The 27,379-nt window shown below is 42.8% G+C and overlaps 2 protein-coding genes across 2 annotated transcripts in view; one reads left to right on the top strand and one right to left on the bottom strand.

Moving 5' to 3' along the window:
- Positions 1–23,829, bottom strand: part of slf1 (SMC5-SMC6 complex localization factor 1) — a 34,138-nt gene extending 10,309 nt beyond the window's left edge. Inside the window, exons 1-17 of the mRNA XM_080467929.1 lie at positions 23,578–23,829; positions 23,074–23,185; positions 22,093–22,171; positions 21,720–21,945; positions 21,461–21,614; positions 20,782–20,901; positions 20,559–20,624; positions 19,878–20,024; positions 19,375–19,544; positions 19,020–19,154; positions 18,505–18,649; positions 18,173–18,353; positions 17,709–17,854; positions 16,809–16,918; positions 12,918–12,997; positions 7,234–7,326; positions 5,774–5,956 (exon numbers count right to left, since the gene is read on the bottom strand). Coding sequence (XP_080324055.1) covers positions 5,774–5,956; positions 7,234–7,326; positions 12,918–12,997; positions 16,809–16,918; positions 17,709–17,854; positions 18,173–18,353; positions 18,505–18,649; positions 19,020–19,154; positions 19,375–19,544; positions 19,878–20,024; positions 20,559–20,624; positions 20,782–20,901; positions 21,461–21,614; positions 21,720–21,945; positions 22,093–22,171; positions 23,074–23,184 — 2,146 coding nt within the window. The 5' untranslated portion in view covers position 23,185; positions 23,578–23,829. The remainder of the gene's footprint in view (positions 1–5,773; positions 5,957–7,233; positions 7,327–12,917; positions 12,998–16,808; positions 16,919–17,708; positions 17,855–18,172; positions 18,354–18,504; positions 18,650–19,019; positions 19,155–19,374; positions 19,545–19,877; positions 20,025–20,558; positions 20,625–20,781; positions 20,902–21,460; positions 21,615–21,719; positions 21,946–22,092; positions 22,172–23,073; positions 23,186–23,577) is intronic.
- Positions 23,830–24,073: 244 nt separating this feature from the next.
- The window catches only part of kiaa0825 (KIAA0825 ortholog), a 112,573-nt gene continuing 109,267 nt past the window's right edge, over positions 24,074–27,379 (top strand). The window contains exon 1 of the mRNA XM_080466574.1: positions 24,074–24,438. The gene's annotated coding sequence lies outside the window, so the exon portion shown is untranslated. The remainder of the gene's footprint in view (positions 24,439–27,379) is intronic.

The raw sequence follows: 27,379 nt of genomic DNA, 5'->3' as shown, positions 1-27,379 counted from the left end.
TAGTTTCAGGAAATGCAGCAGGCGTTTGGAGGAGTGAAACACATGCACAGAAATATAATAAATATAAACATAGAGAGGAGGACAGGGAATGGAAATGCATCTGGCCCACTAGCCTGTTTAACCGTCATGGGACATGTGCAGCCAGCCTACCGGGCCAAATATTTAAAAAGTAGTCTGATGTATGGGTGTTGGAATTGCAGCCACAAGCATAAAAGTCCTGCTTCAGTTCAGAGCAAAAAAACTAGAATGAACAACATAAAGACGGTTACAGTAAATAGGCACGATGCACACCCCGGAGCCAAAACTTTCCACATTTTACAGCCCGAACTTAAAGATGTGAAAGAGACGGAAGGAGGGAAGGAAGGGGGGGGGGAGCCTGCGCGTATCGACGGTGTCCATGGCAACCAGATGAAGATCATGGCGAAGAGACGGTGAGAGACAGTATAGCCTGGAGTCAAGAGGACCACCTCCTCACAAACTCCCCGCCGTAGCCTTTAGACAACCCGCCATCAAGGTGAGAGGAAATAGCGAGCAGTCAGGAGAAAGCCGGTGAGGGAAAAGAAGTATAATGTAGAAGCCTGCAGGTGTTTCAAAATTGAGAGGGATTCTCATTCCCACTGTTCATGTTCGGCCTCGGCAAGAAGACCTGGACTAGACAGCAAGCCAGACGTCTGCTGAGCTGACACACACACACACACGCACACACACACGCACACGCACACGCACACGCACACGCACTCTTCCCTCCTCTAATTTTACAGATACAGATAGCTGCTTCATCTGACCTCTTTTAATTTGCTCTGCCTCCTGTTACTGAGAGGGGAAGAAGAAAAAAACAGAAGAGAGAGTGAGAGAGCGGGAGGGGTAGGGGTAGGGGTGGCACTCTCTTGTTTCCTCCCCGGGACTAAACAATCCCAGTCTAATTTATTTTTTGAGGACAGAATATGTACATGTGTTAATGGGAAAGTCGAATCAAATTAACTATAATTAGTCAAACTGAGAAGTGAGCTGAGGCAGAGGTATGTTACATGGGAGACTTGCGCGACGTCGACAAATAGCAGCTACCCCCCCAACCCCCAACCCCCACCCCTCCACCCTTCTACAAAACACACACACGCACACACTTATTTCCTTCTGCCACCTGCTGCCATGCAGCCAGCGATGCCACCGTCTCCAGAGTGAAGACACCACGTCACGCTCGCTTCAACCCTCCAAACACCAGACTGCACGTGGCAGTCAAACATGCAGATGCACAGACTACTTGTGTTGTGACACATACCCCCCCCCCCCCCCCCCCACCCAAAAAAAAAAAAAGAAAAAGAAAAGGAAAAACTGCATGGGAGTCTCACAAGCGGTGCATCCTGACTCGTCTGATCTCGTCAGGCAGACATTAACAGACATCTTACGAGGTGACGCTGTAATGTGTTTAGACAGACAGGACTGCATGTGGATAATGAAAGGCGAGCACTGCGGGGGCAATAAAGACAGGGGTAGATGGCATGGATCATCTAGACGAACAGTGAAGAAACAAATAACTGCTGCAGCCTCTGGGCCCCAATGTAACTACATTTCTAAAACTCTTTACAGCACATTTCATTATTGTTTTGATCTTTAAGGAGGACAATTCCATTCTGGCAAATTTGCCTACAACTCGTGTGCAAACAGTCCAGAGCAGTTAGTGACATTTAGTCAAAACTATGCTTTAAACCCTCAAACCTCAAGATCCCACTTTCCCTATGATGCATGGTAATAGCACGTTTGGCTCGATCATCCTTCACCTGGTCATCGAAAACTCGGACAGTTGTTTGTGCTTATGCACCAAACAGGACCTCAGAGTATTCAGCCTTTGTTGGCGGTCCCCTTTCCAGGACCTCAACCGACTCCATAGTCTTACTGGGAGATTATATTGCTCACATTGGCAACGACTGGGGAACCTGTAAGGGGGAGATTGGGAGAAATGGCTGGCTCAAGAGTGGTGAGATGAAGGATTTCTGTCCTCATCGTGGGTTGGAACACAAGGATGCACATGAGTGGACTTTGTACCAAAGCTCTTTGGGTCTCAGGACAATGATTGAATTTAGCAGTGGCAAGCCGTCAGGGCCTGCAAGGCCTTCTCTGCAGGCCTATCAAAAATATCAGAATTACAGACTGATGTTGATTATATTTGGTCCATGAATACTGCTTAAATAATTCCAAACTGTCTGTCCGCTTCCTCTCATAGCTTCTCCTATGTCTGCGCTGTTTCCAGACGTGTACTTCCATATTAAAGCTTTTAACTAATCACATTGCAGCCATCACCTGTTGCCAGGGTAAAGAAATCTGCCTGAGGCCTTCAGATTCAATTCTGCAGGCGTCTGCAGCATAAAATAAGTGTCTGTGACGCTGCTGCATCAACCAATCAGATTTTGATATTGGCGACGCAGGGCCTTCTGGAAGGGTGACGTCAGCATGTTCAAGCCTTCTGATTAGATCGTCAGAGAGTTCAATCTCCAGCGCGAGCTGCATGAACAAAATTATAGTTGGTTAATTTAATAGCGGTTTTGTCAACGTACAATGGCTGAAGGAGAAGATGAAGAGATTTGGTTGCAGATTTAATGTCAAAACCATTTTCAAGTGGGACTTTTCCAAGAGTCTTTGAACACACCGCAAGCACTCCAAGCGCACGGAGGTCCGGTACAATTGACTTACACTCACTACAACTTCCTTGGCAGGATTCAGGATTATGTTATTTCCCATTATATTATTTCCAAGACCACGAAAAGCTGACGTTTGTCACCGTCCTCAATCCCCAGAAGTTTTGGGAATAGCAGCCGCTTCTTTATGCAGCTGCAGCAGAAGGAGAGACGTGAACTCTGATTTTTTTCATTGTCATAAACTGTCTTCATCGTAAACAGTCTTCGCCGTGGGACGGAAAGCCAGCCAGGTCCACCACTGGTCATAAAGGTATTTATTCTGGCTACACAAGTATCTATCTGTAATGCAAAGGCTTTTATACTGCATTTCAGCATGATAACATGATTTTTGTCGCCATAAAAAAGTTATTGAGGGGTGGATTGGCTCAGACCGGTACTAGATAGTGCTACCCCGACTATTAACCAGCACTTGGGTGAACTGAGCCTTTCAGCCAAAACAAAGCTCAGGAATTTAGGGGTGATCTTTGACGAGTCCATGTCACTGGATCATCACTGTAGACAGCTGGTAAAGAACTGCTTCTTTCAGTTCCGTAACGTCGCCAATCTCAGGTCCATGATGTCCAGAGAAGAGCTTGAAATGATTATCCACGCATTTGTGTCCTCACGCCTGGACGACTGCAACAGCCTCTTCACATGCCTCAACAAAAAAGAGCTGGCTCGGTTACAGTTAGTTCAGAACTCAGCCGCCAGACTTTTGACCAGCACCAATAGGAGGAACCATATTACCCCTGTGTTAAGATCTCTTCACTGGCTCTCTGTTGAGTCTCGTGTTCAATATAAAATCTTGGTGCTCACCTTTCGAGCCCTACATGGTCAAGCTCCTCCTTACATTGCTGACCTCATAAAGCCCTACAGCTCAACTCGGAGCTTGAGATTGTCTGGGCTGAAATTGTTTAAGGTTCCACGTACCAGCTTTCAAACTCGGGGAGACCGATCATTTAAAGCTGCCGCGCCCCGACTTTGGAATGAAGTCCCACTCGACCTGCGCTCTCTGGGCTCAGCGGACATCTTTAAAAAGTGCCTAAAAACACATTTGTTTGCCAAAGCATTCTTGTCCAATCGACCCACGCTGCCACTGACTTGGCATTTGTTGTGTTTTCAAGATGTTTTTTTTTCTTTTATCTGTTTTTACTGTGAAGCACTTTGTGACTCCATGTCTGTGAAAAGCGCTATACAAATAAAATTTACTTACTTACTAGTGAAAGCCTCGGTCTGAAATGCACGGCCCGCCACTGGAATTTATTGTTGTTTCAAATGACCTGAGACCCCCCTTAGAGTTCTGGACACTCAGATGAATGGCTGTCAGCTGATCACCATCTGGTGGCGAGTTGGATCAGGTGGTGGGGAAGAATGTGAGCCAGACCCGGCAGACCCAAGCACATAGTGAGGGTATGCTGGGAAAGGCTGGCAGAGGACTCTGTCTGAAATGATGTACCAGAGGAGGTTGGGAACATGGAGTCTGAGTGGACCCTCTTCAAGACTTTACTGTGGAAGCTGCTATGCGCAGCTGTGGCCAGAAGATCGTTGGTGTCAGCAACCCAAGGACACGATGGTGAACATCAGGAATCTGTCAAGCTGAAAAAGGAGGACTTTATAGAGTGGTTGGCTCAGAGGACTCTGGAGTCGGAAGGCAGGTATCGTTGGACTAAAAGAGCCGTAGCTGTCGTGGTTGCATAAGCAAAGTCTGTGGCATTGGAAGAGATCGATGTGGCCATGGAGAGGGACTTGCAGTTCGGTTTTGTAGTCCCACTGATAGTTGAACCTTGGATACAAGAGGAACAATGCGGATTCCATCCTGGCCATGGCCCAAACCGATCAGCTTTTCACCCTCTTGCAGATTATCAAGGGAGCATGGGAGTTTGTTGATCATGTCTACATGTGTTTTGTAGACCTGGAGAAGGCCTATGATCATGTCTTTGGAGATGTCTTGTGGGAGTTTAAGCAGTATGGAGTACTGTTGCAGGCTATCCTGGATGGCATGCCTACTCCAGATCGGGAGAGAGGATCTTCCACAGGTAGAGCAGTTTAAGTATCTTGGATTCTTATTCACCAGTGACAGGAGGAGGACTCGTGTGATCAGCCACTTTTCTTCAAAGGGTGGTGGCCATTACTCTTTGAGATATAGGGAGGAGTTTAGCTATCGAGAAGAGACTCAAAGTTAAGCAGCGACTCCTGCACATTGAGAGGAGCCAGAGGAGGTGGTTTGGGCACCAACGTATATTGCCTCCCATTAAAGGCGCCAGACTCGCTATTAGCTTCACAGTAACATTAGCAAAGTTGTTGATCGTTATCTAATTCGCAACCTGAACATTAGCTCTCTACAAGGACAACTTCAGATGTTTCTTTTTACCAATAAAAAGTGCAAAGTTTCACCCCTGAAAAACAAGAAAATAACTTCATAATGAAATATGTAGTTATATTCTGATTGGCAGTTTTAAAATGTTAATACCTTGCATCAGTTCATAACTTTCAATTAAATCACTGTATGTGAACAGGTCAACTAGATGTTTGTGGAATTTACTTTACCCTGTAAAGACACAACAAAAAGTCTCCCAACAAGTGACTTCATCCATCAGCTGTAAAGATGAGAAATGGTAAATACATTTTACGTCAGCACTTCACCACTGCGTTAGCAGTCCCCAGAGTGCTTTGCATTGTTTGTCACATTCACCCACATGGCTGCCATGCAGGGTGCTAAATGCATTCATTGGGAAAGGTTTAGGTTTGAGGGTCTTTGGAATATGAACAAGAGGAGATGGGGAATCAAACTTGCAACCTTGCAACTGAAAGACGACCTTCTGAGCCGTAACTGAGCGACAGCCATGAGTACAGTTCATAGAGAGCATGTTTGCAGCTGAGAGCAGTGGTACCAACTGTGCTGCCTGAATCTGGCCCACAGTTGTGGACCCCTTCTTTGATCGTTGGCTTCACTGTAATGTTTTGACAAATCAAACGTTGGTGGACACGCCCACTTTTACAAGCTTTACAAAAGTAAGAGCCTGAATAACAAGAGCAATGGACAGCATGATAATTGTTTAACTGATCTAACACAAATGCATCTTATATAATGGTTTACCAACCTGCATGTTCCAGAAGCACTTTGGCAATGTCCATGTGTCCGTTGAGCAGGGCATCATGCAGAGGACTCACTCCAGCCACCTGGTGATTGAGCACAGGGGCGGGATGGTGATGCAGCAAAGCGGCCACACACTTCGTGCTGCCGTGGTTGCATGCCTCATGCAGAGGGGTCCAGCCCGCATGGTCTGCATGGTCAAACAAATCCCAAAACAAGCACAAAATAAATAATCAAGCATTATTCCATGAGAAGGCTCTCAATAACCGTGAAGAAAAGCTGGTACCTGGTCGGTTTCAAAAAGGTGAAATGTGTTCATAGAAACGTGTATTATGACTCAGTATGTTTAAATATTTAACTGTTTAGATCAGACTTAAGAATGAGTCGACTGAAGGTAAGTAGAGACTGATCATGGTGTCAAGGGTGCGATTCCACTCTGTGGTGGCGAAGTGGTTGGTTAGCTCTGAGAATTAATTAACAACTCGTTTCACAAGTAAGTAACCGGGGGCTATTTGGAGGAACGCAGAACCAATTGACAGGAGACACACTGCAAACAGATTAAGGCCACTGACACAACACCACACTTTGTTTGAATCAAGATCTTTGGAAAAGAGATAATGGTCTGTAATGTTTTTTTGTCAAAGATATTACCATCGTTTAACTGAGAGTTTGGATTAGTATTTTAGTAGCATGAATAGGTTACTAATCATTCTTGAATAAATAACAAAACTTTGCAGAAATACGTTTTATAAATTTTCATTTTAGGGAGATGTTCAACGAGTCCCAGCGTCTTTGCTTGTTTTGTAGCTCCTGAAAGGCTGAAAATGGGGACAGACAATTTTTATCCATAAAGAAACTACTTTTGCAGCATTGATTGTAACTTTGCACCATTTTATCCAACGAGACGAGGTAAACTGAAAATGTTTCACCTCAATTAACGTGGGCCTGGGAGGAAAAACTGTGACGGGACGGCTGCAATTTGGCGATTTCGCCTGTACTTTTTACTTGATCAAATTTCGGACTTCAGAAACTCCGCCTGCCAGTGAATTTGGGCTGTTATTAAAGGGCGATTACAAATCCGAGAAACCTTTGAAACGGCACATTTCCATAAAAGGAGGACGAGTCATTATATTTGACCTAAAGGGAGTAAAGAAAGTCACTCTGAAATATCAAAAGGCATTCTCCTCACTTAGCAAAGTGGCCGTAAATCTATAAATCTGAGACTCCAAAACCCATCCCGCTCTATCTAGACACACCCTTTACATTTTAGCGAAAGGTTAACCTCAATGATGACGCGCACACACTCCTATTTCTTCTCTCCTATTTTTTTCCCCCCTCTTCAATGTTAATCGCTCTCTGAAACCCTTCGAGCAACCAGTAGGAGTGAAGTGAGATGACGCTGAGACAGAGGTTCCATAAAAAAAAAAAAAAAAGCCCAAAAAATCAGGGAAAGCGGGAAAGTCTTACCTTTAACGTTGACGTCTGTGCCAGGAAGCGTCAGGATCTGAAGCACAGTTTCCACTTGGTTCCTTTTGCAAGCTCGGTGGAGGAGGGTCTCTCCTTCGACCAGAACACACACACACACACACACACACACACACACACACACACACACACACACACACACACACACACACACACACACACACACACACACACACACACACACACACACACACACACACACACACACACACACGTGCGCACACAACGGACCAATACACACAACGGACAAATACACCCAGCAGAAGACAGCAGAGGCGGAAGAGAAGAGAGAAATCCAAAATTAGGGTGTGCCTGATGTCCTTCCCATTGTCCCCCTGCACATGGTGAACACACCAGTAAAACACCACAGAAATGTCCCCAAACAGGGAAAAAAAAAAAAAAAAAAACTGACCTAAAAAAAAAGTACGAGCCACCAATGAGGATGCGATTTAAGACGAGTGATGAGAAAAAGGGGGAGATCTTTCAAAGGGGGGGAAAAAACCGGGAGGAAAAAAAACAAATTAAAAAATAAAGATGGGAGAGTTCGGCTAAATTGATTCGCTCTTTTTCTTCTTCTCTTTTTTTACACACAGAGATTTTCCACGTCCACCCGCGTGCCCGCCAAAGTTAACACGGGGCAGTCGGCGAGTGAATGAGTGGAGCGGGGAGAAAGTAGCCTTGCTTCCTGTCCGCTCGTCCCTACATTGTTATTAGAGAGGAAGTTATGGTAGACAGCCCACGCACAAAGCCTCCAAAAGGATTCTTCACAGACCCCGGGTTCAAAAGCTCCGCTGGGCATTGCCACTGTCACCACGTGATATTTAATCAGCAAACTACCAGTGCAGAGGGATGGGGGGGAAAGAAAACTCTCAAAAGACTCCATTTACATTTTTGAACACAATTTCCCTCTCCTTGCTTCATCTCTTCTTTTTCTCCCCCATCTTTACTGCATCCCTCACTTTTTTTTTTTTTCTTCCTGATACAATATTAAATCAGGAATATATTAGTGGCCCAGAGCCCCCTCTTTTCATGTATGGCTGAACTTCAGAGGGAAGTTAAAGGCCAAGCATGAGTGGCTCTGTGCTTGCCAGTATAATACAGAACTGCAAAGCCTGTAATAAATGCTTTACTAGCTCTCCCCAGGACGCCACGCCTGTACGGGGGCACCGCTCCGGCGCGCACAGAGCAAAGAGCGGGGCAAAAAGAGGTGGAGGACGAGGGAGAGGGAGAGGGAGACCGAGGGGACAAGAAAAGAAAAGAGTAAAAAGGGTTTCCTGCATTTCAAAGCATGGAGGCAAAATATTGAGAATGGTGGATCGCATCCATTCTCGAGAGCGTCTTTCTTCTTCTTTGAGGATCCACTAGATACATTAAATGTGTGCAGCCGTAGTTAAAAGGTTGAGGAGTGGAAAGGGGGAAGAAAAAAAATTCAGGGAAATGAGGAAAAACCTCTGTAGTACGAATGTCACGCACAACAGAAGGATGAGATTTGTTCATAGCCGCTTACGTCCAGATTAGTCACATATATACATACCTAATCTTTAGTAAAAGTGGAAAGACATAAATACCAATACTATATTATTGTGTTTTAGTACAGTTTCCAGGTAGTTTACTCATGGACCCATCTTATTTTCTGATAACTTCTTAATTCCTAAATTTTAACACAATCGTTTAATTTCTGTGCAAATTATAATCATTATTTTTATGGTGTGGATGGTCGAGGACATCAGAAACAAAACACAAAGCAACTACATAAGAAGAACATCTAAATTATGAAAGGATTTACCTCGGGACATGACCCGTTCTCTCGGCTGTCTCTGGAAAGAGACACCAGAAATAGACAGAAAATAGCTTTTCATGTTGTTTCCTAAACAACGGGAGTAAATCTCGATTCTGGCTGCTCATCTCTGGAAGTCATTGCCACTTCCATCGTAGACTTTGACTTTTTATTGCCGGATGTCCTTCCTGCCACAATCGGGATTTAAACCCGGGATCCCCTCGCTCAAGGTCAAGACTTAACCCCATTCATCCCCAGCTATATGATAATCTGTAGAGTGCAAGACTAGAAAAGAACGCTGCAGCCTCATGTATTTAACAAAAAAAGCACCGAGAAGCAGCGATGACACACAAACACGCTGACGCAGCAGGTCGCCAATTCTAAATCTGTTTCTTAAAGCTACCTAACACACCGGAGGGAATTGTCTCATAACTTGAATACTTTGGAGAAATAATGCCGTCAAGCGTTGATAAACATCAAAACGAGTCATGCAATCATGAAGAAATGTGCAAAATCACACTCGTAGTCGAATCTCTCAGGACATCATTTGTTGTTATGGACACAGGCGTGTACAATGAAAAACACACACAGCAGTAGTTGCCGAAGGTGACGTCAGACAGCAGACGTGCTGGAAGCTTTACAGTATCAACGTCAGCAACAGTAACGAGGTCAATCAGCCAAGCAAAACTAATAGAACTAAAGTTTAAAAAAAAAAAAGAAGAAGAAGAAAGAAACACCCAAACAGAGAGAGGAGCCGCGTCCAACTACAGTTCCTAATGAGTGAGCCGTACTGTGGGGCACGTCAGTGTTCTACACGGGCTGCTCTGCTATTACCGGGCGCTAAAACGCTGTGATTAAACATCCATTCCACTACACCCCATGTGTACACATCCTCGCAAATGCCAGGGCCAATCCACGCACTGTTAAATCACTTTAATGGCTCCAATTTGGACACAACGCCTCTATTATAGGGGTAATTGCATGCTCAGCATTTACAAGCACGGAAAGGATAAATCCGCCTGTCCTTTTCTATAAATCCCCCGTTTCACACTTTAATAGAAAAGTTAAATGTATGTGTTGCTCTTTATATCCCACAGTCTGCTTGCTGCACTCCTGTAAAGTGCTGCTTGGCCCGCTGATCCCCCGGACCAAAAAGCCGCTGGAAGCCTGTAACAATGCTATTTGTCAGGAATGTGTTAGAAAGGTATTCTGCGCCAGTTATTGGAACTACTCAAAAACTATCTGAAGACTATTACTGTCGCTGGCTTGTAAAAACTGTCTAGATAATTCTCCCAGGAGAGGATTACTAAGCTTTCATTGTGCCTCATGAGAATTATTGCCACGGTTAAAAACTATTAAATAAATAAAAATCAGCTGATAAAATCAAATTAACTATTGAATTACTCGCAAGATAAATCAGTTCGATTATTTAATTTAAAAAAAATGACCACCAAGTAACAGCTTATCTTCCCAGCCGACAGGAAGTGATGCAACAGAAACAGGAAGTGAATGAAGATGTGTTCACATTAAAACAAATCCTAGAGTGATTGCTGTGGTCAATAGTACATGAGACCGCCACAGAAACCTCCGGCATTTCAATTACCCAAACCAGAGCCGAGATTTAGTTCTGGGCTTAATTCTCACCACCACTGTAGTGCTTATATTTCACCTGCCAAACCTGGAGAAAAAAAAGCTACAGTCTTGTGCCAACAGTTTGTCTTCAATGACCCCCACTGTGATAAAATAAAAGACTCAAGCATGTGTGACATCATGGATCAGTCTTGCTGTGAGAGTTCGTCTTGGACCAAAGTTAAAACGTATTTTTGGTTGAAATGCAAAACGTTGAAAACAATTATTTTGTGGGACCATCAAAAGGTCAGTCAAATGTACAGCTAATAAAACCTTACTCAGCACAGCTAACGGATGAATAGTTTCAGGGCTGTATCAGTCGTCTGCGGGATTTTGTCGGGTTGCAGGGTACAGTGGTGGTTTTCCCTCTCACCTCACAGGAAGAATAAACCTGTTCAGAGCCGAGTTGGGGACTGTTCCTATATGGAGTTTGCATGTACTTCCTGTATGAGGATGGGGCTTTATCTTATCCAAATTATCCACCCACACTCCCAAAACATGTGTCAAGGTCAAATTGTCTGGAGATTAGTGAGTTAGCTTCTTTGAAACGTATGAAACGGAGACTTGTCTAACATACTCAAGGTTAATCTTTGAGATGTAGTAAAGGTTCTATTCACTCTTACAGACAAAAGAAGGGATGAGACCATCATTAGTTAAACAGGGGAAGGATACAATTCGCTTTAAGTTGTAAATGAAAGGTTTTCTGCATTAATTGGGTCAAGTGCTTTCAGATTCCATTATCAAAGAGAATATTTTAGCTGTATCTTCCCATAAAAACAGAGGTCTAAGGGAGGTCACAAGGCACTCCTAAACTTTTTATACAGTTTATGGCAATAAAGCTCCAGTTTAAAATGTGAACTTTAGTTTGGTTAAAATTGTCTGTTTTAGCTTGACAGACTCTGCAACAATGAACTCAGCTCTTAAACTTTGTTGGACTTTGATGGATTGTTTGAAGGCCGCCATAAACCTGAAGGCAAACATATTCAAAAAAAAGAAAAAAGAAAAAAGAAAGTCAGCCGTTCCTGTTCGACGAGCTCTGCGCGGTGTATTTGGGCTGATTAATCCCGAGATCTCTGCCGAGCTTCCAGGAGCAAAAGTGAGACTGGAAGAGAGAAGTTCCTCCCAAATCCCTCAACCCCGTTCAGCTGCTCTGACAAAGATACAGAAGTTGCAGAAGGCGACGCAGATGCTCTAAAGCAAAAAATAAATAAATAAATAAATAAAAAATGTGCAGAATATAAGAAAGTGAGCTTACATACGTGGGTGAAAGAGACTGTAAAGAAAGAGAGCGGGGGGGGGGGGGGGGGGGTGAGAGAGAGGATGGGATGAGAGGGTGAGAGGGGAGGATGCTGTGCCGATGGTTCATCAAAAATTAATGCCAACCGCATCGGTATAGAGATCACGTAGTGGAAAAACAACACATGCCAACAGCCTTGAGTCTCCTACCTCAGCCCCCACTCCCCCATTGCCTCTCCTTTACCCTCCACCCCTCCTTTGCGCCGGCACAGGGCCTTTCTGATCAGGTGGAGGGGGGAGATATGAGCTCTGACACCTTCGAGAGTTCACACAGAGTACCATGCCTCTAATTGCAGGAAGTTCCACCAGTGCAGCCACTGTATATTTTCACTGCTACCCTAATTGCTGCATTTAATATCCCTAAAATGGAGATCTGAGGCACACTGTGCGTACTAATACGTGTTATTGTTTTGTGTGAGAAACCCATTATTTCTGTTCATGCCATTTATTTATATATTTATACGTTCAGGGCTTCTTTTTTTTTTTTTCACCCGGAAAGGTGAATAAGACATGAGGAAAAGCAAAATAAAAAGAGCAGTGGTGAATTTCAATGCGAAAAGGAGGAGGCGTCACACTGAGGTGATAATACGGTCCAAACTCTGCCAGACGCACATGGGCAGGCCTGCTTATGCAGTCAAGTTGCTCTTATAGCTGACTAGAGAGAAGCCTGGTCCGATGCAAATCAATCACTCGCCCCATACATTATGTGCTCTTCATTAAACTGGAAGTGATGACAGAGCCATCATGGCCCTTTTTACTGATGACCTACGGTAGTGCATCAGTCCATTAAAAGTCTGCTCCTTGCAAATGTGAAGCTATATTGTTTAAGCAGTAGCGCGTGCGTACTGTATGTGTATACACAAGTGAAGTGTGTGTGTGTGTGTGTGTGTGTGTGTGTGTGTGTGTGTGTGTGTGTGTGTGTGTGTGTGTGTGTGTGTGTGTGTGTGTGTGTGTGTCGCCATACCTGCTGCGTTGACTCTGCTCAAGCCTCTGGGGATGTTCTCGTTCTCCGAGTTTGTTTCACTCCCAAAAGACTTTCCGGCTCTGCACAAAAGGCAAAGAAACAATAGTCCAGGAAGCTCATGAAAAAAGTTGGTTGCATTTATTAATCCTTTCTGATTCAAATGGATGATTAACAAATATTCATCTAAACACAGAGTGACCATTTCAGCATGACAGCAGGGAGACCCAGTGGTTCAGGCAGTGGAACCGGCATCACTATACTGTGAAAAGTGCCATTAGCAAATGAATCCCTCATGGGACGGCCTCATCTTAAATGAAATCTGACAATATCTGTCAAACCCCTACCGCGCAGGCCACACACCCGCACGCACACACACTTCACACACCCGATCCTCTACTGCTGTCTCCAAAGCACTTTTCCTCCCACTTAACGCCTCAAATGCAGAGACGAAGAATTCGATGTGAGCAAGCACATTAGGAGGAATAACTAGTAAAAGAAAGTGAAGCCTCTTCAAAGTGGTGGCGTGCTAATAGCTGTGGGCTGTCACTAGTCCTGTGTGTAGGTATGGAAGATCTGCCTGCATGAAGTCTGACAGGTGTCTTGTGTGTGTGTGTGTGTGTGTGTGTGTGTGTGTGTGTGTGTGTGTGTGTGTGTGTGTGTGTGTGTGTGTGTGTGTGTGTGTGTGTGTGTGTGTGTGCATCCGTGCACGCGCGCGTGCGTCACATTGAAGTGGAATGCCATCCGTAGAACAGGGAAGAGGCTTGTTCCCTGGTAATTGGGTTGTTCAGAAGCCAGGAAGGAGCTCCCAGCAGTGAGGAGGAAACACACGTCCTGTCACGTTGCTTGTTATTAGCAAGGACAAGGCTGAGAAGAGATGAGACAGGCTCCGTGTGTGTGTGTGCGTGTGTAAGTGTGTGTGTGTGTGTGTGTGTGTGTGTGTGTGTGTGTGTGAGAGAGTGTGTGCGTGAAAGAGAGAGACTCCATAACGGTGTCTATGATGAGGGCGTAGCTCGTCTCATCTCTAACCACTTCACCCAAGTGTCCCCTGTCCATACAGGCTGGCAGCAGATGAGGCATTGTATATGCCCCGGACCCCTCATCCCTCATGGTCTACTTCAGGAGTCCAGCATGCTGTCAGTGGTCCAGCTATCGATTTCAGCCATGTAGCGGGGCATGTCCTTGGAGGATGACTCCGAAGAAACTTGTGAGTAGCAACTGAAATAAACGTGCACACACATGCATCTCCGACGCCAGAGCGAGAAAAACTAAACATGATCCATGCACCATATGTTGTACTTAATGGCAACAAGAAATCAATACTGAAAGTAGTTTCCCTTTTACATTTATCTCACCACATGGTCAAATAGTGGTTAGTTCTGGCCTAAAGCTCGGGCCTCAGAGGTTTTCTGCTTGGAGTTTGCATGGTCTCCAGTAGATATAGTGGTGAGTACTCAGCCCAAAAACGTGTGATAACTGGTGGCTCTTAATTGACTTCAGACAGGAAAGCGTGTTCACCCTGTGATGAAATGGGAACCTGTCCAGAGTCTGATGTCCACTGGGTTCATCTTCAGATCCCTGTAACCTTAACTTGTAAAAAGCTGGTATGAACACATTTGGTCCAAACAGACAGGGACACACTTAAAAGATAATAGCAATACAGTGAGCTTTACTAAAGCAGCAGGATTGAAAACCTCAGTCTAATTACAGCCTCCCTTCTGCGTACAGCGCTCGCAGCCTGCCAGCGTGCTAAACGGCCATCAAAAAAGTGGCTCAATCATCCGCCCTGTCATCCTGGTATAGGCTGGACATGTGCCCCGATGCCAGTCTGTCCGTGGGAGCAAGAGAAGGAAACGCTTGCCATCTTTAAACTACGGCAGCCTCACGTCACATAAAAACAGCCTAATGCGTTCTAACAGCCAGAAATGAAAGATAAAAGGGTCACGTGGCTCCTCTCAACCCCGATGACCTGCCGCCGCTCTTTTTATAAATCCAATACTCAGCACACTGCCAAGATTGACTCTTGTGCTCTCAGTGAGAAAGGCAGACAATATGAACAAAGATTTATTTTTTTTAAACTTATGAACTGTATGGGAGATTTATAATTAAATAAAAGCATTTTTAAAACAACCGGATATGAATTATTGTACATGCAATATTGAAATGACTTCCCTGACTCAGAGCAGCTTTCTCTAAAGACTAAGAAGTGTGTCAAGACACAGAGATACTTTAACACAGGCTACGTTAATTGATTTAAAGTGTCACGATAACTAGAAGGGTATATGTGACGAGAATCCAGTCGTGAAACTAAGGAAACAAGATTTCATTTTGGTTCCAGATCTCAGTTTAGTACAGGCTTTGTCATTTCGATTACATTCTTTGTGTTAGGGTCAAAAGATTTTACATGCCCTTTGGCATTTTGTTATCTCATTTGCACAGGCGGCATTCCTTGTTTTATTTAGCTCACGTCAAGCCTGCGCGAAAATCAACTAAAGCCTTCAAACTGGAGTGAGAACTGAAAGTGTAAAAAAGGAGGCAGTAACAGAGAGAAGTTGGTGGTCAGGCGATGAACCAGTAGCCTTCCCATGAACTTGCTCCCCGGTGACTCCTGCCCTACTCCAGGCCAAATACCTGCTGGTGCTACAGCAGATGTCTGATTCAGCGAACGGAGACTGTCTGTGTGTGTGTGTGTGTGTGTGTGTGTGTGTGTGTGTGTGTGTGTGTGTGTGTGTGTGTGTGTGTGTGTGTGTGTGTGTGTGTGTGTGTGTGTGTGTGTGTGTGTGTGTGTGTGTGTGTGTGTGTGTGTGTGTATAATTGCATGGAGAGAGGGATTTAGTATGCGAGGGCAGATCAAGAGGGGTGGGGAACGGGAGGGGGTGAAGGCAGAGAGCTGGTGGTCGTCAGGGACGGCACAAAGGCCTGATGGGATATCCTCGTCTATCTGTCGACTCCCTGTCCAAATCAGGGTTAGCAGTGTGTGTGTGTGTGTGTGTGTGTGTGTGTGTGTGTGTGTGTGGAGAGCGAGCGAGAGAAGAGGTTTAACCTCCCCATGCACCCCTCCTGTCAGCCAGCACACACTGATAGGATCAGACCTGGGCATGACCCATCACATGCCAACTCCTCACGCTCCGTCTGACCTCCATTTGTCTGCCTCCAGCTTTCCCTTCAGTCCCTCCATTCATGCATCTCTGCTCCTCACCTCCACTCAACTCCTCCTCTCTCCAGGTGTTCCTTTGTTTCCCTTTTTTCATTCGCATTTCTCATCGGTTCTGGACATTTTTGTCCATTTATGTCTCTCGCTTTGCTGTTTTCTCTTAATGAGGGTAGAAACCTGACAATGGAGGTAAAGTGAACCACTGCTTGTTCTAAAACACGCTCAAACTAACAAAGATGGCATAAAAGAACTCAAAGAAAGTGGAATAAAACTAATTTTTAGAGGGTGGCAGTTTTTCTTGGACAGCTTCAGCGAAAGTGCAAACTGTGTGGCAACAAACCGTGATGGGAAAGAGCCTCAAAGTGTTACACAACGAGATGTAAACACAATGTTACTCCAGCTTATCTAAAGCCATCTTCAATTAATGTTTTTCACTCCTGGCAACACATTATCATTTTGAATCCCTGAGCAGATATTTAAACATGAGTAATATTATTTGGAGAGATTTTGTTATTTAAATGCAACGTGGTGCAAGGAGCTGCAGCGAGAAAGCACTTAAAGGGTCAGAAACATATGCAAAGTTGGTTTAAAATGTGGTGGGAGGTTTTCGCCAAACTTATTGACCTTTGAGCAACCGCCAACTCTGCATGTATGCCCTTGCATGTGTTGCTTCGGGCTCTTAAGAGAACGTAAAATGGGAGACGCGCAGCGGTGCAAATAGACAGCTGCGTGCAACTGACCTGCAGTCGATCCCCCGGTCGGCGGAGCTGTGTGAGGTTGGTCCCGTCCCGAGGCAAGTACCGCTGGGACTCCGAGCTAAACTTCCCAGAAGAGGCAGGTAAGAAAGCACCTGTCAGAAGTCACCCAGACATACACAAGGTTAGACAGTGTCTTCAGACTGCATGGGGATGTATATGCCCCCCGGGGATAGAGTAGGCACACAGACACCAATGGTGAGTGAGAAAGCCAGATGTTATATTGCAGCATAAAATAATGGCGGGGCCACATCGACAATCTTTCCCTCTCAAGCGCTCAACTGTAACATTAACCCGAAGCCAATTTTCCAAATGCCTTATTAACTAATGTAGAACATCTGTGTTTGATACAATTTTACCAAACAAAATGGAAACACTGGGAAAGGAAGAAACAAAAATTACAACTTGTGTATTTATAAAATGTGTTGTAAATAATAGAAGTAATTTCCCTAATGACTTTAAGTTTGGGTACAAATATGCAATTGTTTGCACCAAAGTATAAAGTAGTCACTTACAGACAGGCAGTTTAGGGTGTTTGTTTTTGATGTGGATGACATTTTTAGTGGACTTTCTAGGGACATATACCAAAACTATAACAAACTCCATTATTGAGGAGATACTGATACTGATCCTTTGTACAGAGTCCCTTAAACCCGCTTCTACTATTGACATTTTGCATTTCATATCCCCTAATTCTGGTTAAAGTGCCTAACACAAATACTAATATAAGTATTTCGCTCAAATGCTACATTTTAACCTTTGAAAACATGCAAAACATTTACAGAGATTTTGGTAACCACAAGGTAAGCTGACCCTCAAAAGTCAGGAATACTGTTTCAGAGCCCACAAAGTTAGTAAAACAAGGACACAGATAAAGAAAAGCACCATTTTCCTGTAGGACAGAGGTTCATCTCCCACAGTGATGCCGTTCCTGTAACAGACGTTCCTAAACAAGGCATCGGTCAGCAACAGCTTGAGCCTGGTAGAACGAACCCTGATGGCCAGCTCTGCTAAAACCCCCGGTGAGACATCTGTGGGAGAAAACGGAGACAACATATGTATGATGCCATATTCCCAGGGGTAATGTTCATAATATATTAGTAAATCATCGTCACCATTTCTAATGTTAGAGCGTTTGATAAAGATGTGAAAAGTCATATCTTACAGTTATACCACTTAATTGAGCAAAGGAGTACATTACTAATTAATTCATTTTTAATTCTGAACATTTTAATGTTGACCGTAAATAAAACATGCACATAAAAGCACAAATCTCATTAAAACTGAAAACAATATTTGAGAACGTGCGTGCGTGCGTGTGTGTGTGTGTGTCACACGTAATACCATACCCTGGCTAATAACAGCGAGGTGCTCTGACAGGTCTTTCAGGCCATTTTGCACAAGCGTCTGGTTCAGTTTGATGTGTTGATGACACCAGAACTCCACCCACAAAGAGAGGAGGTCCAGCAACGTGTCGGCCAAATCCAGCTTCTTCTTCTTCTTCTTCTTCTCAGGTTGCTCGACGTAGTCCTTCATTGAAGAACAACAAAACCAGACTGTCGACACTGTCTACTAACAACATGGATCACAAGTCTGACCAAGCCAGCAGTGGTCTATCACCATAAAACAAACCGTCCTCGACGGTATGAACATAAGTGAGTGGGAACAGTGAAGCATGTACCACAACTGCTGCCTCTATTAAGAGCTGGGTTAGTTGTTTCACAGCGGAGGACAGCAGGATGGTGCGCTCCCACACAGTCCAGATGGTTACATACAGCAATGATGATGTTGAAGGGACCCTTGTCCCCCGGGGCAGCCCAAAATTCCTAAGGCAAAGAAAGACAAGACAAACTGTCTGATGCGGCCTGAGATGCAATTCAAAATGCTGCTGGCTGGTGGTTTGAAAAAAAACATAGACAACAACAAAAAACAGACATGTGCTGACACTTATCAAACATAGTTTTGTTCAAGGATTATTGCACGAGACCTTCCTTGATATTTATAAACTCCAGCTTCAACAAAAAGTTGTGCTGAGGATTGTTGCAATCAATAACTGACGTCTGACCGAAAATCCCTCACACATGTGTTTTGGCAATGCATAATAAGAGTTGAACAAGATGTTTTAAAAAAAAACAACAACAAAAACATTTGCAATCTTATCTCCTATTGAGTTATGTTTTATTATTATTATTTTACCCAGCAGTGAGAGAGTGATATTCCCCCTGGAAGAGCTTCATGAAAAGCATCAGGATGGTGTAATGGAAGTCCAGCAGTATGGGCAGGGCAGGTCCAGGGAGCGGGTGACACGTGACCTCACTGGACAGGCAGTAACTGCAGGATCACGCAACAGAGGAAAACGTATATTCATTTTGAACATTACTCCTAACGCTGCATGAGCTGCTAATAGGCGACTTCACGACACAATGCGAGAAAACAAACAATTTTTAAGGAGAAAGATGATTTCTTACGTGCAAGTGGTTAAAAAAAAAAAGAAAAAACATCTAATAAGTTAAACAATTTTGCAGGAAATTTCCTGTGACATCAACATTACCTGATAGCTGTCTGTAGGAAACTCCAGGAGCCCATCTTACAGTGAGGACACTGCAGCACTTGAGAGAAATAGTTTCTCACCGAGTTGGGAGCCAGCCACGGAGGGTTTGTGATAATCAGGTTGTCCATGACATATTGAAAGTTTCTCAGGAAAGCAGGTGTGGCTTTGCCCTGTGACATTACAACAGAAGTTGAGTTTTACATATATATTGTTGTCAAAAGTGAGGAGTTCAAGTTTTCATAATTAATACATCAGTCTAGCCCGCAATGCTTTAGGTTATGGAAGCATTTTGTGATATTTTATAGAAAAAAAAATGGAATTGGTGTTCGAGTCAATCATCAAAAAAGCTTAAATTACAGTCAAAATTTAAAAAAAAAAAAAAAGGGAAAAAAAAGGCCTTTATAAAGAGATCACACACATACATAAATGCTGTGGAGTGAGTGATAATTTAATGCAGCCTCCTGCAGCAGTATGTGCGGTAACTCTGGTAATTCTGGTCATACCTGCTGTGCGTACTCTATGAGGGAGATGAGGTACGGCGCCGGCGGCAGCACGCCTGGAAATATAATGCTCTTAATTGAGTCCAACGCTTCGTTGAAGAGGCCACACTCTATCATGCTACCAGTGTTGCTGAAGTCCATTTCTGTTGCCTGGAGGAATTAAAGAACTATGATAAAATGTACATGTTGGAAAAAGAGGGAGGAACATGGCGCTCGCAGAGGAGGCCGGCAAGTGTGAGGAGAGGAGGAAAAAAAAAAAGTGAGGGCAGGAGGGTAATAGAAGTGAGAAGTGAATGGGTACGAGAAGTTCCTCGGGGGTCAGTTCTGGTTGCCATTGATTGGCAAATAGCATATGGACATGGAAAGTAAAGAATGGAAATACACGAGGACTTCTAATAGCAATCTGACGGATATCCACTGGGGTAAGGTATGGAAAAGGACAGTGAGGAGTATTGTTAATAGGCCTGCCAATCAGACCTCTCAGATCAGCTGACAGTGGTGGTTAAATAGGTGACCTGGCTATGATGCGCCCTTGCTCCGGATGTCACTTTCCATTGAAATGTATGACATAAAGAAAATTGAATGACCTGATCCTCGTGATGAAACACATAGTTATCTTAAAAGTCTATAGTGCTGATCGGGGATTGGGATGGGGAGGGGGTGGGGGGGTGGGGGCAGGTCTACCTGTGTTGGGGGACAATCGGGGGCATCGTAACCCAGAAACTCAAGGAAGAACAGCCTTGGTCGACCCTGGAGGAAAGACCACATGAACAGAGTCAAACATGATAAACTGTCAAGAAAAAGGTCATTGAAGTGAAAATGGTGTTGAGCAACTAAAAAAATGGGCGTTTCCAAAAACGACATCGCTTTGAAACATGAAGGAAAATAAAGAGACATACATACACACCTCTCGTTTGATTATATAGTGCTTGAGCTCTTCCTCTAGATTTGCAAAGTCTGCATCATCAAAGCTGAAATCCAGTGAGTCTTCTTCTTTCATGCTGAGGTTTTTATTCACACAGTTGCTCTGCCAAACCAATGAAAACAGCCTCACATTAGAGTGATCATTAGAATGAAGGTGGGAGTGAAGAGTGACTGTGTGCAGCGGACAAACATGTGGAACCAAGGTTGGCACAATAATGTCAAATATAACCGCAATAAGACACTGATTGATTTTTATATTGTGAACGAGTCTGTCCCATCAGTCTTTGGTTTAACTGTGATGTTTTGGCAATTTTATAGAGTTCCAATTACAACATAGCCATCCCATACATTTTTTTTTTTTTTCACAATGAAATCCAAGCAAAATCAGAAAGGGACTCTCCTGTTAAAAAGGTTCAAATTCACTATTTTAACCATTTGGGGAGCGCTTTAAATAAACTGATACTCTGTTGTCTCTATTGTCTGACACAAGGCAGAGTGGTTTAGTCATTTGTAAGCAGTTATTTGTGGAAAACTTTAACAAACACAGTCAAAGTTTTAAGAAAGTCACAAAACAATGTAAACGAACAATACTGAAGAGCAGACATATTGTTTAAAAATGATAACCAAACAATGCATCGTTCATATAAATTAATTTGCCTTACCCCAAACAGGTGCTGGACTATGTGACTGACAGAGTAACAAGGAGCATTGTGGGATTGTGAGTTCTCCGTAACAGGTTTGGCCATGACATGAGTGATGGAGGCATGAGAGGGAGGGGGGCAGTGGAACACTTCAGCCCTGCCTGCTTTCAGCAACCTGGGGAAGGTGAAAGAATAATAACTCCCATCATACTTTGCAGTTCCAATCAACTAAATGGATTGATGTAACTGACGATGCATGTACGCCCCAGTGGCGTCTCACCGGTTGAACATGGCTCTGCGGGCGGGCTCTTGGACCACGAGAAGTACTTTCCACCCCTGAAAGGCCCCTGTGAGTCTCCCACTTGCAACCTTCTCCCTCCACTTCCGGACAGGGTAGGAGGTGGATGTGGAACTTGTGGAAAGTGCAACCTCATAGGACCGCTCCGGCAGCCAGGAACCATTTTTTACACTGTCTAAAATATAGTCTGGAGTCACGACCCACTTCCCTGGAAGGAGAAACGCAACAAAAGAGCATAAAACCCAAAGACGTTTCCCTTTGTTAATCAGGTGTTATTTAAAACAAAAATGTTTTTGAAAAAAAGTCTACTAGTAAAGGTCGGTATTCCTTATTCACTAACATGAGGGTGACTAACCTGCAGCACAAGCTGCCAAAAACTTTTCACTTGACAGAACCTGGGGGATTATGAGGTGGGTGCTGGCATGCTGATATACCTGTAAACAAAATAACCAAGAGACAACATTTTATTTCTTTGTATGATGAATAGTAGAAACATTTTAGATGGAACTGTGAAAAAAAAAAAAAAAAAGGAAACATTTTCCTCCGTCATTTGTTAAACCATGCAAAGTCACTTAGTCCAATTAATAATTGTTCAGTTGTGTTTTTTTATGTACTTGCACTCTATGTAAAGGTAGCTCGGGGTATTTCATATCCCAAACCAACTTTTTAAAACACCATGTTCACTAAAACTCTCTAAAACTACTTAGAATAATGTCCTTCCAGTATTTCATTCATTTATCACAATCCATACATAAACTACAATGTCAAGGTTAGTCTTTAACAAGTCAGAAGACATTATCCTCATACAATGCGCTACACCTACCAGTGAAAGGAAGATCAGCGGAAGGAATGTGTGTGGAATATTACATAGGAACATAAAGACGGTATTAAAGACCGGCTGTTAATGACAGTCATTCACTCAGTGAATGAATAAACTAATGGCAAGACAAATACGGACTATGACAGAGCAGTTACTGAGGCAACAAGACAGCCTTTGGTGAAGTAAGCATCTGCTTGCACGTAAAGATTTAAACAAATGTTAACATGTAGAAGCATGAGTATGTTAAGAGGGAAGTGCATGTCTGCATTTGTGTTCACTCTCTTCTGTGTTCTTTGATTTGATACTGAACTTAAAGGCATTGTGCCTTAGTGATAAAGTATGACTAAACATAATGATATATGATCATCATTTTTTTTCCAAGTTTCTAATTGTTTAGTTGTCTATACAATATTACAGTTAAATGCTTATATTGCCTGGATATTTTCAGTAAAAAAACAAACCAAAACAATCAAAAAAGAAAACATGTTAAATCCTTTATTGTAGCACACTACTCACTGAGCCTCCAATGTATCTTCCGCCCAGCTGCTGGATCCCGTGGATCAAAACCCTCTTCTTGTCTTGTGTTTTGATCCCAGAGATCTGAAAAACGTGTGCACAGTTCGCCATCCTGGAAAAGAAAGACACAAGTGTTCGTTATGAAAAAGAGGAGACTTAATAGCTCCATAACTATTAGGTCTGATCCAGCATTACTTGTTTGACTCATGTGACTTACTTTCACGACCTGTTTACACCAACTAACAAGAACGAGAGGCTTTATACTACCTGAACTGTTTACTTAACATTTTGAAGTGAGACCGGTTTTTCTGTTCTTTTACAAATGAGGTTCGAAATGAAAAAAACAAAACTACACAGAATCCTCCTTCCACGTGATTCACTTCTGTTACAACAATCTTAACATGAGCCTAATGGTGACAAAGAGTTGCCTCCATTATGTTGATTATCAGTCAGTATAATAACCCATGATTAGTCGCACTGACAAAACAGCTGATTGGTCACTACCTTTATCAAAGCACTGAACTCCCGGGGTCTGTCCAGACGCGCCAAATCTCCGACATGGACATAGAGGTTGAGTCTGGATGGTAATGCCCGCAATGTGAAGTCGCTAAACTAGGCAAAACGTATTACAAACATACAGTTACAGATTGATTTCCCCCCCCTAACGATGTAGATAAAGTAAGATAGTTCTTAATATCTTTTGGCCAGTTCAAAGCGAAACTTCCATATGTGGACCGCTTAACTATTTTGAATAATATGAGGGGGGTTTGCCATATAGTCATTTGTTTTCTATGTACATTATTAACTTTTAAAAAACCGCAAGTATTCAAAATGAAAATAGTACAACTAATAACATGTTCTTGAAAACAAAATGCGTGGAAATTGCTGGATTCCAGTATAGTTCCTTCACTTTTAATTACGTTCGCCCTCTTCGGTTGATCAGTTGGATCATTCCGTTGAGCGGAAGTCTACACAGAGCTGCTTCCAGGTTGTTGTCACGGACGCTTTCGGTCTCCAGAAACAACAGAAATAACAGGATATCGCAGACATTTACTGAATAACGGGAGTTATTTTGTCTACCTGAGCGAATAAAACGTACAATTTGCTGGATTTCTGTTTACGGAACCGCGCGGCTGGTCACTAAACCAGCTGAATGTCGCGTTTGGTTAATGTTCAGTGACAGTCGTTGTTTTCATTTATGTATTTATATGGCAATGCAGCACACGTGCTGTGAATCGGTGATGATCCAACGATGTTGTTATAAAAGCAAATAAATAAATGCCGTGGACACATATCAGCAACATGTGGGTGGTCACGTTTTCACTGGATTAACCCCGGATGGATTAGCAAAGGAGCTTGAAGAGGGTAAGACACATAAATCAAAACAGAATTAAATCAGGTACTCTTTGCTTTGTTTTTGTATTTCCTTCATGAATTGACCTACAAATAACACATGTACGTAATGTCACGGGGAATCCACGAGTTTGCAGCATTTTGTAACACAAAATACTCAGAAAAAACAAAGACCTGGGTAACACTACAGACTTTTGGTTGTTTTTACACATTCATTCCAAGTTAGAGAAATAACAGAAGATGGTCTGTAGTCATTGTTTTAGGGGAAAATTTAAGCAGCTTTGGCTGGCAATACAAAATTAGGAAAAATTTGAATAAAGCTAAAAAACAAATTGCTTCCAATATTCCTCTTTAGATTGTGAGTTTGGGGCTGGTTTGGTTTAAACGGGCAAGATAATGATAAACAACAATCTCTCATCACATGGTCCATGAGTCATTTGCACTACTGTGTCCAGTTTGATGTCTTGGGATGCAGAAGCAGATCATACTTGAATATGAGTGAAGACAGGATGTATCCTCAACAGGTCACCAATTCTTTAGAGAGCAAACAAAGTGGCAGACAGTACTCACATATAGAAATTCTCACCTGCGGGTAGTTTTGAGTCCCTGATTAACCTCCCATGTATGTTTATGGAATGTGGGAGGAAACCTGAATACTATGAGGAAATCCACACATGCAGAGAAAGGCCCCAAACCTAGCTCGGCCTTAAATGAGTATCATCAAGCTGTCTATTGGCATGATTTGGAGTTTTTAGATAAAACACATTCAAATGAACAGTCCCTCTGAAAAAAAGTGATTTACAGAACTGTATATAAAGTGTACTGTCTGTTAGTGACACCACATTGTTGAAGAACTGTCCAACATTATGTCAATGGAAAGTTAGTACCACGAGTTCTTGCCTGTGCCACAACCTCTAAGGTGGTTTGCAGTAGATAGTGGTGCTTTGTCATTTATCAGGAAATATCCAAAGCTTGTAATTGTGAAAAATAACATATTTAAGAAATTCTTCATCCACTTTATTTCAATTCTTCTCATGAATTATTGAGTATATGCACTTTTTTGTCTTCTGTACAAGACCGCCTTGATTTAACCTTTGCGATATCAGACGACAAAGCCACTCTTTACATGGTAAACGTTGATTAAATTTTAGCTCATAAATGAGCCATCATTTCAACCAACACTGGTTTGCACATCGTCCTCAACTGACTGTATTATTTCACACAAATATGTTTTCAACTTGTTTTTCTCATAATGTACATTTAATTACATTCACTAAGTACTTCTTCTTCTTGCCAGTTGGTTCAAGTGTACCCGAGTCACTTTGTTTTATAATTATGTTGATAGAAGACTTTGTTTGTTCTATCCAAAGCTTCATTTTACACTTATTCTCTCCATGTTATTGTTTCTCTGTAATCATCTGAAAGATCTGTCTCATGTGTCTCAAAACACAGAAAGTACAGTACTCGTCAAACAGGTAAAACGAGAGTTTAGACGAGGTCAATGTCTCTTTATTATGTGATCTTACACTTCCACATGCAGTGTCTCTAATGTTCATGGTCAAACGTTCTTGTGGAGTCCGAAAAAGTGGATGTGATTAAATTAAATCAACAATAAATAATATGATGGACATTTATTGTGTTTTATTAAGATACAAGACTCAATAACAATATAATAATGAAAATGAATGAGGATCAAAGCAAAAATAAGTGGTGCCACAAGGCTGAAATGATCATATTTCAGTAGCGATCAACCATAGTCAACAATTTAAATTGTAGAATTGTGTATTGTTTAGAAAACAACGAAAACAACCAGCGATTACTGGCATTCACATTTGTTTAGTCATGTACCTTTGTGTCTATAGCTTTAGTGTTAGTTTGGTGGATATCTGGATTTGTATTTTCCTCTGTTAGTTGACAGTTTAAGTTGCATATTACACTTTTGTTGATATTTAGAATCACATTATTGTTATTGGCAGAGTTGCGCAGTGGTGGGAACTCTCCCACTAGCGAAAAGGTTCTCCATGTGAGTGTAGTTTTCCCCGTATATGTGTGGATTTTTTTTTCTGGGTGCTCCAGTTTCCTCACAAAGTCTAAAAACCGTACTTGAGGCTACTTTTTGAATTCTCTGAAGGGGTGGATTTGTGTTTGATTGTTTGGCCTGTGTGGGACCAGCGACCTGGCAATTCTGTGTTGGATAAAGCTTCATAGAAGATAAATGGATGGACTGTTGTCATTGATGTTGCCTAAATAATGGAAATGATTGTTGTCAGTTACACGTATTTACTCTGTATTGTCACGTTTCCATCACCTGGAAAGGTACCGCAATTGAGACGATTCACTTTTGCATGTGCATCATTTTTCCTGTACCGAATGCGCACTCACACTGTGTTACATTGACTGAGAACCTGACAGCCTGGATCGTATAAAGTAATACAATATGATCTCCTCCCGTCTGACAATTGTGTCTTGTTATTCAGCTGTTGAGTCATTTCTCAGCATACTTTTAATATTGCTGAATGATGGTGATTACGCCACCAGACAGCAACGAGTAACATTGGGAATAAGTCATGTATTATTCATCCCCTCAGAGTGGGCTCATCACATAGGCATTTGTTATGTTGATGCAAGTTTTCGCAGCACATTCTTCTGAGCAGTTTTAAACAGCATATTTCAGGACGATATTGGGTCCACCTATTTTCCTGTGGCTTAAGGAAAAAGTGACCAAGACATTTTAACCACATTTGCGCCTTTTCAATTTCACTGTCACGCCTGATGAGACACGTCTGGTAAAGCATTTTCCACCAGGTTAAGAAGATCTTTTGAAATCGGTGTAATACAGCAGACCAGTTGGCTGTACTGGAACAGTCAGGCCTTGCGCTCCCACGGGTACACATGAGATAGTTATCACCGCCGATGTGATCTTAGAATATTCACCTGTTTAATTTATTATGTT

Source organism: Lipophrys pholis, assembly GCF_963383615.2.
Source record: "Lipophrys pholis genome assembly, chromosome: 7".
NCBI classification, from domain to species: domain Eukaryota; kingdom Metazoa; phylum Chordata; class Actinopteri; order Blenniiformes; family Blenniidae; genus Lipophrys; species Lipophrys pholis.
The sequence above is the reverse complement of the archived record's forward strand: the minus strand, read 5'-3'. Positions and strand labels throughout refer to the sequence as shown.